This window comes from Carcharhinus amblyrhynchos, chromosome 15 (genome assembly GCF_965287045.1).
Source record: "Carcharhinus amblyrhynchos chromosome 15, sCarAmb.v2.hapA, whole genome shotgun sequence".
Lineage (NCBI taxonomy): Eukaryota > Metazoa > Chordata > Chondrichthyes > Carcharhiniformes > Carcharhinidae > Carcharhinus > Carcharhinus amblyrhynchos.
In genome coordinates this window covers 41,071,849-41,089,406 of record NC_137338.1, presented here as the reverse complement: position 1 = coordinate 41,089,406, position 17,558 = coordinate 41,071,849, and the positions used below count along the sequence as shown (strand labels likewise).

The following is a 17,558-nucleotide window of genomic DNA, read 5'->3' as shown; positions in this document are numbered from 1 at the left end:
GCATTTTTCTCTTCTCCCAGACTTAGAAAAGAATGATGAGCTGGGACCATTTTCAGGTCCTGACTCCGCTTAAATCACTCATGGTTTGGAGACTATTTTACTTGAACTTCGACAACGAAGAGCAAGCTTTGAGAAAAATGTGACTGATCTTTTCACCCTTACCTGTGATCTGTGCAGGAACCTGCCTAAATCTTTTTTGTTTCCCAGTCTCAAGACATCTCTTTGCTCACTTTCTCCACTACTTTGTAAATATTACTTACATTCCTTTTCCTCAAAATGGATGAAAAAGGAAATAGAAATTAAGATAAGGAAGAAAAAGTATGTTAATGACAGATGTCAGGTGGAAAATACTATTGAGAACCAAGAGGAATACAGAAGGTTCTGAGGGGAGGTGTAAAAGCACATTACAGAAGCTAAGAGGGATAATGAGAAAAAGTTGGCAGTCAACGTAAAGTTAAATCCCAAGTTGTAGTGGAGTTCCCATGGGGGCAGTATTGGGTCCCTTGCTTTTCTTCATATATATTAATGTTCTAGATTTTGGTATGCAGGGGTCAATTTCAAAGGTTGTGGATGATACAAAACTTGGAAGTGTTGTAAACTGTGAAGAGGACAGTGTAGACTGGTGGGGGGAGGTTAGGCAGTTGGGGGGGGTGGGGTGGTGGTGGGGGGGAGTCATGACATATGTGCACCCTTGCAGAAGAAGGTGGAGGCCATGCAATTTTCTTATGTACCCAGCTGGGTGACTTGCTAAGACATACAGAGGGAGTGCTCTGGCACTGGTGTGCCTATCGGACAGCTTTTCCTAGAGGCAACCATTTAGGAAGCTGTGCCCAGGAGCTCTGTTGAATAAGGGACAGTGGGCAGGTTTCAAAGTTGGGATGTAAACTCAACTGTGGCTATCGTTGCCTACACAGGGATAATGCTGCCAGTAAAGCAAAAGCCTTGAGTTGAGCCCGATGTTTCGCATTTTGTGCAACCCTTTCTCCTGAGCCTTGCTATTTAGCATTATGCTTTGTTTCCTGTCACTCAGCCAATTTTGTATCTATGTTCTGGTACAGTTCTGGTCGCCGCATTATAAGAAGGATGTGGAGGCATTGGAAAGGGTGCAGAGGAGGTTTACCAGGAGGTTGCCTGGTATGGTGGAAAAGTAAGGCTGAGAGACTTGAGGTTGTTTTTGTTAGAAAGAAAAGGTTGAGAGGTGACCTAATTGAGACATACTAGATGATCGGAGGGTTAGATAGGGTGGATAGTGAGACCCTTTTTCCTCGGATGGTGACGGCTAACATGAGGGGACATAGCTATAAATTAAGGGGTGGTAATTATAGGACGGATGTCAGAAGTAGGTTCTTTACTCAGAGGGGGTAGTAAGGGCGTGGAATGCCCTACCTGCAGCAGTTGCGGACTCGCCAACTTTAAGGGCGTTCAAATGGTCAGCGGATAGGCATATGGATAACATTGGAATAGTTTAGGTTAGAGGGTCATTAGATTGGCTCCACTGGTCGGTGCAACATCGAGGGTCGAAGGGCCTGTACTGCGCTGTAATGTTCTATGTTGCTACTATTCCTTGTATTCCATGAACTCTAACTTTTCTCAAATTCTGTTGTGTGACAATTTATCAAATGCCTTTTAAAAATGTATCTATACCACATCAACAGCATTACCTTTATCAATCCTCTCTGTTACCTTAATAATCTCAAGCAAATTTGTTAAACACAGTTAGCCCTCAACAAATATGTGCTGGACCCTCTTAATTAATTCACATTTGCCCAAGTGAGTATTCATCTTATTACAACTTATTTTTCGAAAAGCTTTCTTACCACCAAGATTAACTGACTAATGTTTAGTTGCTGGGTTTATTTTTACATCTGTTTTTGAACAATAATGCAACACTTCTCATTGTCCAGTCCTCTAGCTCCACCCTGACTGTAAGGAAGATTGGAAAATTATGGCCAATGCTTCCAGCATTCCCATTTTCACTTTCTTCAATATCCTTAGATGCCTCTCAGTCAATCCAGGTGCAACATCAACAGACAGTACAGACAGCTTATCCAATATCACCTCTTTATTAAGTGTGTGAACTACCTCCTCTCTCACTGTGATCGAACCAGCATCTTCCTTGGTAAAGACAGGTATAATTAAGTTTAACGCCTACGGGCTGAAACTTTCTGGCTGTTCACACCAGCAGGATTTTCCAGTTCCACCAGCAGTGCACCTGTGCTGCAAGTTTTCCAGAAGCGAGGGGTGCATTCAAAGAGAAACCCCGTCGACGGTGGCAGAACCAGAAGATCCCGCCATTAGCCAATGGCAGGTTGCCTCTGCTGCACATGCAATGGGTTGCGCGGAAAATCCCATCTATTAGATTCCCATCAGAAAGCTTCCAATTTATTCTCCATTTTTATTATTTATTCAGAGTAACAAAACTACATTTTGAACATTTTATAAAATCATCTGCAGTGCCTTAAAACAGGGAATGTTACCACTAAAGCTTAGGCATCCATCACTTGGCATGTATTATTTCATACAGAAGCCAGAAGCATTCCTTTATAGTCAGAGACCAACAATGAACACAAGAGATAATGCTTCACCTCTATGGTAGGGAGAGATTCTGGATTTTGACAGATTATCCAATGTAACTATTATAAAGTAGTGACAACTTATAATTTTTACTTGGGCTGTGTTTGAACAAGTTCTGGTCTTGCAAAGGACAAGTGCAATTGTAAATGCTTTTGGACTGTTGCTTATGTCGTGATCTGCTTTCATACCCCAGGATATATGTGTTCTTTCAAAATCATTTTAGTGCCAGTAAACACTGCAATTACTTTGCAACTAAAGCTCATTTCCTTTACCATTGCATAGGGATAAAACATAGCCACAATAACATTTAGGTTCCTATTCTGCAACATCAAATTCTTTCTTTAGGATCATGTTTTCTTGTATATTAACAAACACATTCTTGTATGCCAAGTAACTAAATATTGAAAAGTAACTTTCCCTCATGTTCTCATATTTTCACAGGGGATTTTCACAGTAACTTCATTGCAGTGTTAAACCTACTTGTGACACTAATAAACTAAACTTTAAACTTTAGCTTAATTTTGCAGTTGCGTATGTTGGAAATGAATCTTGCTTCTGTGCCTTCAAAGCAGCTGTTGATGCCCACTCTGACTCCATTCTTTAGCAGACTATTAATTTTCTACTCAAGTAGACAGATGGTGGCATCCTGCAGAAACATAACACTTTATGTTAGCTGAATAAGTACATCGGTTTGAAATGCACCACGCAGAGATGATAGAAGAACACAACAGTTTTCCAGGTTATTTTTATATTCCTTCATCAGACCTCTCCCCTTTCATTATCCTGACAACCCTCTGAGCAATAAAAATTCTCCAAACCGTTTTGATCTCTTGTTGATGATCTTAAATTGCTGCCCTCGAAATTTATTGAGTTACCAATCAATACACATACTATTTCCAGTTCATCTGATGATATCCTTTTGTAATATGAAATACCTCCACAACAAGTTGGCATTCCAGTACCACAAAGCATGCACTCACATTAAAAATACAATTCAAAAGCTGGTGGTTTGGGCATCGGAAATGGTTTCAAAATACCTGTGAAAATTAAGGACCTTATTGATACTGTCAATGGACACCCAATTTTGCTGCTGTGTAAATTGTTTCCCCTTGAGAAACACAAATTTGTACTATCAGTCTGAGCTGCATGTTCTGTCAGTATGCTGTTATCCCAATATTGGATAAAACTGATGGGAACAGGAGGAAACCTATACCATTTTTGAATAACCCACCATCATAAATGTGCACAGTTTTATCCTCTGGGATACTATCAAACTCAGCTCAATTTAAAGTACCCCATCACGAACGGTCTTTGCACCAGGCAAGTGGAGCTGTGAATGAATTATGTGCCACCACCCCCTCCCCTCCCCCCCATCCCAGAAGCAGAGGTGGCCACAGGAGAGATTGAGTGCCAAGTCGGGCTGATTATAAGGCCTGCCATGGTTCTCTAGAACATTGTCCCAGTTATTTTAAAAACTGTTATGCCTTCCAGTCCTCAGACCCATCCACAGTCAGACCCCCTCTATTCCAACTTATGCTGCCAATTTATTCCCCCATTCCAATTCCGTGGCAACCCATGCTCTCTATTGCCACCTTCATAGCCATTCACCCAGTAATGACTCTGAGGAAATCTCAGGAACCATGTGGGGATGAAACAAAAAATCAAAAACATTAAAAAAACATAAACTTCAAACAATCTAATCAAAGTCTAACAATCTAACAAGTGATACAGAGACAAAAACTGAAATGAAAACTATTAAAAATCTCCTCAATTGATCAATCTATTATAAAAAGAAACAAACTTGTTTTCAGTACTCAAACCAAAATCAACTAATACTCTAATAGCTTCTTTAATCTGCCAGTTATAATGTGAACTCAGAACTAACCCCTTGCCAACTCCCCCACTGAGATGTGCTTTTGGATTTTTCATTATTACCTTAGTTATAAAAGCTGCCCTTGGGAAATGTCTAAAATGAACTCTACTGAAACCGCAGATACTGGTGGTAATTTTTTTTTCTCAGCTACACCAGATGTACTCTCAATAACCAGTCCAGCAATCATATTTGTTTCTAAGTCCAACTGAGAGCTGTACCCTTTTTGCATGCTTAAAGGGCTAGTTATTTAAATAACTTAAGATCATTACATATTAGCAGATGTTACACACCCTGCAAGAATGTTTACATGTACTCCTTAAATTCATGACATACACACTGCAGTTAAGATCCTTGGAATAGTGAAAAAGTACTCTGTTTGAACTTGGCACCAGCTCAGATGATTCTGTCAATTTTGGATTTACCACCTGCATAACTCGTGCCCTCCTCTTTTTCGTCTGTCAGCAAAAATGAGATGCAGAAGAACTGTGGCTGGAAATTCCATATTCACGTTCTACCCAACATTTTTAAAGGTCGCTGGAGTCACCTGACTCAGCCTTTTATGTCACTTGTTGTTCACCAAGGTATTACCAGTTCTGAAAGTTTACAATGATGAAAACAGACATTTAGGTTATTTTCACAGTAGCTAAGAAGATTGAAGGGAGACCGGCTAAGGGTGTTCAAGATGATAGAAGAATAAGTAGTGATGGATGATTTCCATTTGTCAGCGAGGTGGTTATGTGAGTTCACAAACGTAAGATTACCACAAAAGAATTGAAGGTGATGTTCCCATTTCCAATACAAGCTCCAGACCTCACATTGGAAAGTAAGTCTAAGAGTAGAAAATGCCTTGCAGCATTTTGGATATTAAATCATTATTTGTACACTTAATTATTTTTCTTTCTCAAAATTGTATTTTTGTAATGTTTTTCATAAGTAATATCTTTAACTATATTCATGGAGCGCAAAATGAAAGAGCCAATTTGCATCCATGGAAAATTTTATTCATTGTTTTGATGTTTGCCTATCTGCACTTGGGAGGGAACATGTTTGTTTGTTTGCAGCAATGGCCAAGAAGAAAAGCATTATTTTCCCAGAACAAGTAAAAAGAAGTATTCAGCTCACTGTGCATTAGTCACTGGCTTTCACCACATTTTCTAACACACTATAAGCAATGCCAAGAGAGATGAACCAACACAATTATGTTTGTATATAAACATTTAACAAAAAATTAAAGAAAGAAAAAAAAATACTCATCACCTATAATTTAGGAAGAAAAAATACTGGGAAGGTGGTTGTGCAAAGATTCCTGCATCTATGGCATCTGATCCCACCAAGTAACAGCAAAGGATTAAAACAAATCTGGAAAAGGAACATTTCTGTCTATGTATGCCCTTACAATTTGCAAAAGTGGTGCTTTTTATATATATTGTGTAATACAGGAAAGAACTTACTCAGTGAAATAGAATAGAATCCAAGAGATTATAAATATTAAGTGCAGTGCGTAAGTGATACAACAAAGAGAAGATGGAGATACAGCACCTTAGCCTCAGAACTGTACTAAAGAAATACTGACAAGGACAGACGATAGATTAGGTCATGACTTGCTTGATACCTGTCAATGACACTGACATCAACAGAGCCATAGCAGCTGTTGTGTTCTACATACAATGTGTTCCTTTTCTCCTGAGCAACGCTGCTATTTACACTTGAAAGAAGAAAGGGTGAAACCTTTTAATGAGACCTTTACAATTCTGAAAGAAGGGCATCAGAATCAAGTTCAATTTTGACTTCACAAAACGTCTAAATATAGTGAAAGTGCTGGACAGTGATCAGAAATGGAAACGTGGTCTGATTCTCCTGATGTAGTTCTCCTAGTGCACCCAAGCAAGTTCAGCTAACTTAGTTTATGGATTAAACCTGAGACTTACCTGACTTGTATTACTTAACTATTCTCTGATACTATCATAGCAATATGAATCAGGCAACTGGCCTATTTATACACTGCATTTTCATTAAACACTTATAGATTTTTCTCATCATTAATCCATAAGGTGATCAGCTGGTAAGGCACTCTGCAGTGACACATCTGGATAAGGGATAGTTTGAGTGTAATTTTCCAAATGAAATCTGAGTGTTCTTGTCCTGTTTATCTGCCAAATGTCTTCACTTAAAACGTAAGTTCACCTTGAGATACTGTTGCAACATGGCTAACTGCCCATGGGTTATACTTTATCTATGCTGTAATAAATGTATTGTACGCTGCATTGAACAGGATACAAATGAAATCAACCTAGATTTACCTATTGCTCATCTGACAATATAGGGAGAGAATCAAATATTTTTACCACCCTGGAATAGATGTTTGTATCATCTAAGTTTGAACAGTGTATTTTTTTCATATGAACCACTTAATGGAATTTGAATCCCCTGCTTGCTTCCTATGCTGCTCTTTATCAAGAAACTATTTCCTTCTCGCTTAAATTGACTGTTTCAACAGTGAATTGTGGTTGACATTTTCACATTCTAACAATTCTTAACAATAAGAGCTTACATTTATACAGCACATGTAACATTATAATATGTCCCAATGTGCTTAACGCAAATGACATCAATAAAAAAGATCTTTAACACCAAGCTGCAGAAGTAGATATCAGGACTAATGGCCAAATATTTTTTCATAGGGAGAGGTTTTAAGGAACATTTGAAAGTGATGGAGAGATTTAAAGTAGTAATTCCAGATCTTAAGCTCAAGACATTTGAAAGCACAGTTGCCAGTAGTGAAGTAACTAAAATCAGGGATGTTCAAGGGGTAAGAATTAGAGAAGTGCAGAGGTTGCAAATACTTGAAGGACTCCAGGAGGCTGCAGAGACAAGGAAGGGCAAGGCCGTGCAGTGAGTCATGGCGAGAGGCAGAAATCTCCCAAGCCCCCATCTGCATATTTGATAGTAGCCATGGTGGGAGAATATAGCAAGAGGCCCAGAAATTGATTTCAAGTCGGTGTGAATTTATAGCAGGATCCTCTGCTGGTATCCACCATGGTGGATTGGAATACCCACCAGAGGCTGGCGTGAATCTCATTTGCATCACGTTTGAATCGGTGATGTTGGGCACCTTATCAATATAGCACCCAGGCACAACAGTGGACTGTGTGCATCCAGACTTGCCCTGCCACTGAATATGGCGTGAAACACCCAGTGCATAGTTGATGAGGCCACGACTGAGATATCTAGCATGATTCCCCGCCAGCCACTGCTGTGGAAATACTCCCTGTTCCTGCACCTGCCACAACACTTGGTCTGAAAATGGGAGAATTCCACACCAGAGATAAGAAAAGGCTGGATATGGATTTCAACAGCAAATGAAGACAATGAGCATCATATTGTGCATTAGTTTTTTTTAAAAATGACATAATATAGTGTCCACCTAAATTATAACTTGTGAATTTTCTTAACCAAGTGGAGAAGTTGTGGTAAGCTGGGTGAGTCAAAATGTGCCATCTGCGACCCAAGGATGTATGACTTAGCCACTCGCTATCCAGATACCAAAAATGGGAGTGAGAGAGAAGAGCAAAAAAACCTGAACAGCATGGAGAGAGCATAATCTGCTGGATCTCAGATATTCACTGCTCTCTGACTGTATTCAGAATGAGAAGAAAATACAAGTACATATGAACACGCAAACCTACTCAGCTAAACTAGCAAATTGCTTTCTGCGCTTCTGTTGGCAAACTAGATGTTGGAACAAAGGAAAAATAGTTGCCTCAGTTGCCAGGATAGCCAGGTGGCCAAAAGGTACATTTGGAAGTATTGGCTGCATATACAGATTTACTTCAGTTCCTGGGGATGCTTCGTGAATAGCTGCTAGCTACTTGGTTCACTTGCAAAACAGAATCGTTCCTACTTTCCATATGTTTGCAAGAGAAAGAATCCACTCCATATACTGGCATCAATTTAATATAAGAGAGGATTTACACAAAAATCAGCAATTCTCACTAAGGAATTGAAAGGAAAATCAGCAGAAAATAATTGCCGCTAAATTTGTTTGTGGATCAAAGAAATAGCCCGATATTTGCATTCTAATGCATTAAATTGCTATATTTGTTTGTATCCTGCTGAGAAAGGATTTCTTCTATTTCACCCCGACAACTTCTTTTCAGGTGTTTTCTTGCAAAACTAATGCAGGCAAGAATTTATTTCTTCTTTTGCTCTGCACCTGCGTCTCATCATTTTGGTCTTGATGGGATTGGAGACACTGTTACTGATTGAATTTGTGCAAGTTTCACTGTGTGTGGTTTGCTTTGACACAGTTTTGTGCACAAATACGTCTGTTTACAGGACACACTGAATATTTGATTTAAAACCTGCATCAGTAAAGCACCTTATTAATTTCAATCCATTGTAAAGGTTCCAGGGAGCAGCATTCCTGCACCTTGACCTTCTTGTATCAAAGTAGTTAAAAATAAAGATCTAATTTTAGCAACAATTAGTCTTAATTGAAGGAATGTTTTATTCTCTTGACTAATGTCCCACAGGGAGCTGAACTCAAACTATGCAAACTTCTTTCATTTCAAGATCATTAATGTAAAAGGGGGAGGAGCTTTTCCTTCTGGCCTGGAATTGAACTGAATTCTGAACTGTAAAAGAGAAAAACTTCTGAAGGAAGTGAGCCACTCCACTCCTCAGTTTTAAATTGCATTTGTTCCATTTGAATTTGTGTAAACAATTGTATCTTTTCTCCTTTGCCTGTTTTTACTGACTTGGGCAATAGTGCAGACATGACCCATTGCTGCTAATGGGCTGAAATATGTACATCAAGAGAGACTCAAGAGAGACACTGATTTGATTTGATTTATTATTGTCACATGTATTAGTATACAGTGAAAAGTAATTTTTCTTGCGTGCCAAACAGACAAAGCATATTGTACATAGAGGAGGAAAGGAGAACAAGTAGAATGTAGTGTTATAGTCAGAGCTAGGTTGTAGATAAAGACCAACTTATTGAATGAGAGCATTGTTAGAGAGTTTATAAGAATTAGAGTAGAGTTTTAAAATCATAGAACAAGAGTGAAAGATAGAATCAGAGGGTATGCTAGGCATAGCTCACAAGAAGTCACCACGCTCCTGCACCAACTTGGACTGCTAATTGATCCTTCCATTCACTCAGTCCATACAAGTCTTCCGTGAAAGCACGGTTTCAGCTGTGCTTTGAAACCGCAAAAAGAAATTGTGGATGAAAACTGCTTTGGCACATCTTTGTCTCAAAATGTAGGATTCGTGATCTCACTAACAGAAGCGCTCAAGCATTTAACATAATACCAGATCTCTTTTGGAACTTTAATATTACATCCTCCGTGCGATTTACAAGTACAAAATGAGCCGATAGTCTCCAAGTCTTATTAGATATTATTCAGCCACAGTCCTAAAGCATTCTGACAACATGGAGGTCATCAGTCAATTGATTTGATCTCAATGGAATTGACAAGAAAAGGATAGATATGAAAATAGCTTTAACACACTGTGTTGCTTTTCTACCTTTAGGACCACCTTCCACCCCTCGAAATGTCATTTTCAACATTAATGACTCATCGCTAATTCTGGAGTGGAGTCCACCAGTCGACACAGGGGGACGGAAAGATCTCACCTACAATGTCATCTGTAAGATGTGTGGCTTGGGTCCGAAGAAGTGCTCACTCTGTGGAGGAGGCATGCGTTTCTTACCTCGCAATACAGGCCTGACAAATACTTCAGTGACTGTTGTTGACTTTCTTGCCCACATGAACTACACATTTGAAATTGAATCAGTGAATGGGGTCTCCAGTGAGAGTATGGTTCCCAGGCAGTTTGCTATTCTCACCATCATCACTAATCAAGCCGGTAAGCCTCTTTTTCTTTCTATCCCATTGTAGCATTAGTTCTAATACTAATGGTCACTTTGCAATGCTGTGGCCGCTGTTTTTATCCCCATAGCAAAAACTGGCATGGGTTTTGCTAGATGCTGGGTGTTGCTCTAGCCTGATGGTTTAACCCTCAAAGAAAGAAATTGAGACTACATGCTAACTATTGAATTGCAAAATGCCGATTGCGTGGCAAACTGCGTAATTCATGAATAATTGAGTTGCAAAGTAATATCAGAATTGATTGTTGTAATGTAACCACTACGAATGTTTCATGTGGTGAAGCTGCATCTGATTCCAAACAGGACAGCTGGGCATAACTTCAAAAGTAAAACATTTGGAGACAATTATCCCTGCTGCTTCTATAAAAGTGATTGATCCTATAATATATAACTCTAAAATATATCCTGCATCAGCCATAGCTCAGTGGGTAGCACTCCTGCCTTTGAGTTAGAAGGTTGTGGATTCAAGTCCCAAGTCAAGCAGCCTTGATTTTTGCTTGAGCACAAAAATCAAGACTGACACCCCCAGTGCATGACTGAGGGTGGACTGCACTGGCAGAGGTGTTGTCTTTTGGCTGAGACTTTAAACCAAAGCTTTGTGTGTCCTGTCAGGCAGACAGAAAAGCTTACATGGATCTATTTCAAGAAAGAGCAGGGAAGTTATCCCCGGTGTTCTAGCAAATATTCATCCCTCAATCTACATCATTATCTGATCATTATCGCACTGTGGTTTCTGGGAGCCTATTTACACAAATTGCCTACTGCATTTCCTACATTGTATGAGTGACTAGAGTATTTTAGTGGCTATAAAGTGTTTTAGGACTTCCTATAGTTATGAAAGCCAAATCTTTTTTAACATTACATCATTACCAAGTAGTAAATTCAGGATATTTCTGCCTTCTATTAATAGATACTATCTAATTGTAAACAAAAAGATTTATTTAAGTCAGGAGTTAACCTACCCTATCATTCTTGGTAGACTCTGTAAGAAGTCTTACAACACCAGATTAAAGTCTAACAGATTTATTTGGTATCACGAGCTTTTGGAATGCTGTTCCTTCATCAGGTGAGTCACTCACCTGATGAAGGAGCAGTACTCTAAAAGCTCATGATTCCACATAAATCTGTTGAACTTTAACCTGGTGTAGTGAGACTTCTTACTGTGCCCACCCTAGTCAAATGCCAGCATCTCCAGATCATTCTTGGTAGACAGTGTTAACCTATAGATTTCCAGATTGTTCGCCAGTGAGATTTGTATTTCTAGTATCAGGTTGTTTTTCTTTTGCTCTTTCTCGCATTATCAGTTTGACTCGGTTGTAATACTCCTCTTCTCCCCGCTGCCTCCCAACTCTGAGTTAGAAGACTGTGGGTTCAAATGTCATCATACACTTGCGCACACGCTTAGTGTTCAGAGCAGTACCAAGGGAGTACAGTATTTAGAGAATGCTGCCTTTCAGAGATGATGCCAAACCAAAGTCAAGTGAATACAATGGATTGTAAGGTACTATTCAAAGAAAAGAAGGAAATTCTTCCCATTGCCTGGCCAATATTGGTCCCTCAACCAATTGCAAGTGAACAAAAAACAGATCGCTCATTTAATTTGTGGTAAAAATTGCTGAGTGACCATTGTCTGCCATACTAACCTACAGAACAGTGACTAGACTTAAAAATAACAGCTCTCTTAGTATGAAGAATTTGCGTGCGGTTAGGTGCTACATAAATGCAAGTTTTTACTGTCTTGTTGCTAGCCTTTTCCTTCTGTGTTCATAAAATGTTCAGCTTCCCAGGAAATAAGTATAGATACACGCGAGTGGTTTATAAGATTATAAGTAAATCATTTTGTTTGATATTATAGGCCACAGTAAATAAACTTCAATGATCATTATACTTTGGTCCAAAAGCAAGTATCATTTTTCTTTTAAATCATTTTGAAACCTTGTTACTCTGTTTGAGAGCTTGAAGCGACCACGTGCATGATGTCAGCTGTGATAATTGCAAAATTATCGAGTGAAATTGCTAAAAGTTATTGATGATTGAGATATATTTTTCATCCCTGGATTTGTAGTGCAAGTCCTTGTGATAATATTCTTGGCATAGTTAGTCTAATGTAGAATATTGCAGTACCTGCAGAGGTCAATAAAACAAGATGCTTTATTGAGACAGATCTTACAATGCTGTCTACATCTTTCACAAGGCTGCCTGACAGAGCAAAACATGTGATGCTGTGTCACTATGGTGATGTATACAGTATTGGATGAGCATATTACACAGTTAAAGTTATGTCTTGATCTACATCTCCCCCATGTCTCTGACTTCCATTCCTATATTGCGAAGATCAAACAAGCCACAACTTTAAATCTTGTGCATTGCAGGTGTTTTTTTTCTCTCTTAGGTACCCTTCTTTCCTCTTTTTAACATAAGGACACACGCTGTGGAGGTTTCATAAGTTGGCCTGAATGGGTCAATTTCTGCTTTGGAGGGGATTGGGGGTTTGAGTTCTGTGGATGGTCTGTCAGACTCTGGAGGGTAATTAGCAGAGGACTCAGGTTCATCAGTCCAGTTTTCATCTAGACTGGTGGATGAGTGCAGTACGTCTGGCCCACTTGATTGATTAGATCACTGCTTCCTTGGGATAGAAAGTTGCTTCTGTTTGGCAACCAGAGCACAACTATTCTGTCTCACCATCTCATGTTCTACTTGGAAAAGGTGGAACTGTGGATGTGGTTACTCTTCACCACTTACCCATAACAAGCTTGGTCTTGGATCCAAATTAGCTCTTCTGATTTGAGGTCTGGCAGGTTGCATGCCTTGTTCAGGAAGCAAAATATATATCTACATCAGTCTGTCTACTTTGTAAAATTATTAGTTTCCTTTAAAGTAGACAAATGCGTTACCCTGACATGACTAACTAGCCATGATCCATTCCATAGGAGTTTCTAATCTTCAGAACGAGCAGAAATCTTATTATCTTTAGAAAGGTACTAATACCCCCTTGTGTCTGCAGAAAATCAAATTCAAGGAGATGCTCCAACACTCTTAACATATCTACAGCAGAGCTCTAGCCAACAGAGATGGTGACCGGAATTTTACTGGCACGTCTGCCCCGGGATCTGGGCGGGCGAGGTTCGCAGGATAGAATTCGCCATTGGCCTCGGGTGGGATTTTAAGAGTTTCACCCAAACTCCCCCAATTAATACTGCAAAAATACATTCCTTGTCCAAAACCCAGGAGATGAAATGGGAAGTATGTCACATGACCTCCTCAAAGCTGCTAGAACTTGTGGAAGCCAGGCTGCTACCCGCTGAAGAAATGCACCATTGGACTTTTGACTCTGGACTGATGTGAAACCATAACTGTTATTTCTATAATGATCTTGCCCTGCATTTCTTTCTTTGTCTGATCCCTCTTTTGTTGTATGGGCACAAAAGGGGCAGATACTGTATGCATCTGTGAAATAAACTAACACTCTTATTTTGCCTTTACTCAAGTTTGTTTTGGGCTATTAACAGAAGATTGGAGCACTCCAAATGGAAGTGTTGGGAAAAAGGTGGTGAAATCAAAAATCAAGGCAGCTTTTTGTTTATGGATGGGTAGTGAGAGGAGAAATCAAGACTGGTTAAATTAATACCCTTCCTGTCTGTAACACTTGTGGCAATTTTTATAGTTCCTCATTGGTATTTGTCCTCTCTTTCAGTTTGTCCAAATCATCAGCCTAGATTTGTGCCATGAATGTTTATGGAGAGTAAGGAGTTCAGTTCTATGTCCTCTTCCCATGAGGAGACATAGTGCTCAGCCATTTTGGAGTAGAGTTGAACAGCACCTCAGAAGTGCTAGTTGAATGTCATTGTTCTTATTCAGCAATGCTTTCACTGTACACACTCCTCTTTCAAACTTAAGGATATCTTGGTGATGTGATACCATGGACAAATCTATGTGACACTGTGAACTATTTAAAGTTTTTGTTGACAAACTATAATCCATTGCTTAAAATAAAAGGTTTGGGATTCCATGTGCTACAAATATCTCCTTCACTGATGTAATCACAACCTCGGAAGTGGGACTCTGCAGTTGTCTGACTTCTATCCATTTGGAGTAGCAATTCACTGTGATGAGGAACATTTTACCGCTGTGTTCAAAGAAGTCAAACCCAACACATTCCCATATTCTTGATAGAAAGAAAGATGGCATCAATGGTTCTCTTGCCTCCTGACAATGAATGGCACAGATAATAGAGTTTGATATGATCTCTTCCAGTGACTTTGAGAAACCTGGCCATCAAAGAGAATATCTTGCTCTGGCGCAACATTTTGTCATGCCTAAATGTCCTTGGTACAAGCATTGCAGTTGGCCAAGTCTCAGAACTCTTGGTAGGGCCAATCTCTTGTCGTAGATGAGTAAATCATCAACCATACTGAGCTGTCCTCTCCTTCATAGTACTGTCTGAGAATGGGATTATGTGGCATGTAAACTGGCCATCTTTTGATGCAGTACTGTCTTACCTGATCATGTTCTTCATTAGAGTTCTGTCTTTGATTTCACTCAGTTGTTGGGTTCTTGCTGGTAGAGTTGTAGTTGTTACCAATGTAAAGGTTTCTACCTCTTAACCAAGGACTACATCACTTTGTTCAGATCTTGCCACTGGGGTATAGGACAAAAGATCAGTTGCTTTCCTGGAACATGATGTCTTTGCATTAAACTTCAAAATCCTGGGTCTCCAAAGTTATAATCGTGAAGGTATTTTTGCCAACTCCTTAGAATTTAACAGTGTCACTAAAGGTTTATTGTCTGTCTCTGTGTTGAAGTGGAGACCAAGAGTATAATCTGAATTTCACACAAGCCCACTAGCAGCTAATGCATCTTTCCTTATCACTGCATATCTCCATTCAGTCTCTGTCAATGAATAGGATGCATAGTAAACTGATCTACACTTCTGATCCATCTGAAAGAATGTAGCCTCCAATCCTGTAGGTGATGCATCTGCAGCAATGATAGTGGGTATTTCTGGGACATATTGAGCTAAAATAACAGCATCTCTTTGATTTTCTCAAAATATCTCCATGTATTGTTCTGTCACATCAGTTGATCTAGTGGCTCATTGATGACAGCTGGGTTGGGCAGCAATTTCTGATTTTGTGTACCATACCAATGAATCTCTGCGGCTTAGCCACATTCTGAGGATTTGGAAACTGCTTGAATGCTCTTGTCTTCTGTGGACAATTTAAAAATGTGTTTTAATTCCCTGTACAAGGATATCAGCACTTGACATTTCTGTGGTCCCAGCAACATGAGTGTGTTTCTGCAGTACTTGATTATATCAATCTCTGCATGTCTTTGTTACTTAGTAAAGGAGTTCCTTAGTAAAGGAGTTACTTGAGCTTCTCTGATGTCTTGGAGACTTTGTCAATGGATTAAGAAAATTGGGTTGATTATAAAGCTTGCAGCTGATTTGTTATTACTTACTATTGCTGATGATAAAAAACCAAGTTATCCTCATTATTTCTGTAGAAATAAATAATTCCACAATGCAAATGGTTTCATAATCAATTTAAAAAAAGAAAGGTCCACAGTTAGGAAGTCCCTTGGAAATGTTGGTTTTCTAAACTCAACTACCCTCACATGTGGAACTTTGTCAAATGCATTCTGAAAAGGAATGTCAATTATAATCACTGGCAAATCACTCTTTGCTAATTGGTGTACCTCCTGAAAGACTACTTGCTCTTGAAAGGTATGGACTGTTGCTATCAATCAGAGCAGGCACAAAGGGCTAAATACCTACCCTCTGCTCCTATTTTCTATGTTTCTACTGCTGTACACTCCTAGATTGCTATGCATTTCATAGTAATACCGTGTAACTATTCTTGAATAATTGCCTATTACTAATGTGAGAGAAAATTCCTGATTGGATTTTTTTTCAACATTTGAATTTCAAATAGTGACCTTAAATCCTGTGATACCTGAGGTATTTGTAAATTTCCTAAAAAAAATTAATCACCTCGTACATTTGTTCAATTACAGATACAAGCATTCTGAGTTATTTTTTCAAGACATCTTAAATATTTTGTTTGAGTTTCTTTTAACACTTCCACTGATTAGTCTCCTCGTTAATGGTCCTTGCTTGTTATTTAAGTATCCACAGATACTTGAACAGGATCCCTGAAGGGCTATTTGGATTGTGAATTATCAAAGTAATCTGCTTGTTTTCCTGTTCTAGTGTTCTTGTGTTGAATATGGGATTCATATAGTAATTCTATGCAATGTGCAATCATGTGGTTTACAGAGTTCGATTTGAAGAATGCAAATCAAAAGCTACTAAGCGAAGAAAAAAGTAATTCAAACCTCCATGAGCAACATTGACAAAAATAATACTGAGCCCAAGGAAATGATTGTGCAAATCAAAAGGAGAATTCCAAACTTGTCAAATTGGTTTGATTTTAAAAAAGCTAAATTTGGCAAAATTTGGATTTATTCAAAATTCAGTGCATGTATAGCCCTTTTTAAAATAACATGATACAAACTTCTTTATACGAAGGCAAGTCTCAATAGATGGAAAGACTTGGGGTAAGACTGTTCTCTTTCCTTCCTTCCCCCACCCTCCCAACCTCAGGACAGGTTTTGCAGTAATGGGATCTTCTGGTAACAGGTTTTCCCATTTGTTTGGAAACTGTGGTGGGAGGTATCATCAGCAGTGGAAACGGCCAGAAAATTTCAGCTATGATGTTTGCAAAAAGTTGTCTTTTTATGTTTTAATTTGTTTATTGTCCTAATACAGGAGCCAACTTAAAGACAAACATTCAATTTCCACCTTGATTAAGTGAATATAAGTTGCAGCCTTTATGTCTTTGGTCTGATTCCTGATTGCCATATGAAATGCAGTTGTCATTTTCCTTGTAGTATTAAATTCATTATTGACAGAAGATTTTTGAGCCAATTTCACAATTTTGTGTAATCCAATTTGGACTATTTTTGGTTAAAGTAAAATGTGAGGTTGGTCAAAAGGGCTGCTAAATTCAAGCCCCTCATGAGGATCTGTGCGTATTGATTGGGTGACTTCAGTATAACTTTAAAATAGTGCTGCATTGTTGCAGACGCCTATGGATGAGACATTAAATTGAAATCCTGCCTGTTTTTATCTGTGGATCTTGTGGCCATAAAAACATTAGTCAAAGAAGAACATTGGGTTATAGAATGATCCTGGATAAAACCAACTCCACCAAA

The 17,558-nt window shown here is 38.9% G+C and overlaps 1 protein-coding gene across 1 annotated transcript in view; it reads left to right on the top strand.

Moving 5' to 3' along the window:
* epha6 (eph receptor A6) overlaps nt 1-17,558 on the top strand; it is a 635,583-nt gene that overhangs the window by 354,797 nt on the left and 263,228 nt on the right. The window contains exon 5 of the mRNA XM_080203887.1: nt 9,986-10,321. Within this exon, the coding sequence (XP_080060013.1) occupies nt 9,986-10,321 (336 nt within the window). The remainder of the gene's footprint in view (nt 1-9,985; nt 10,322-17,558) is intronic.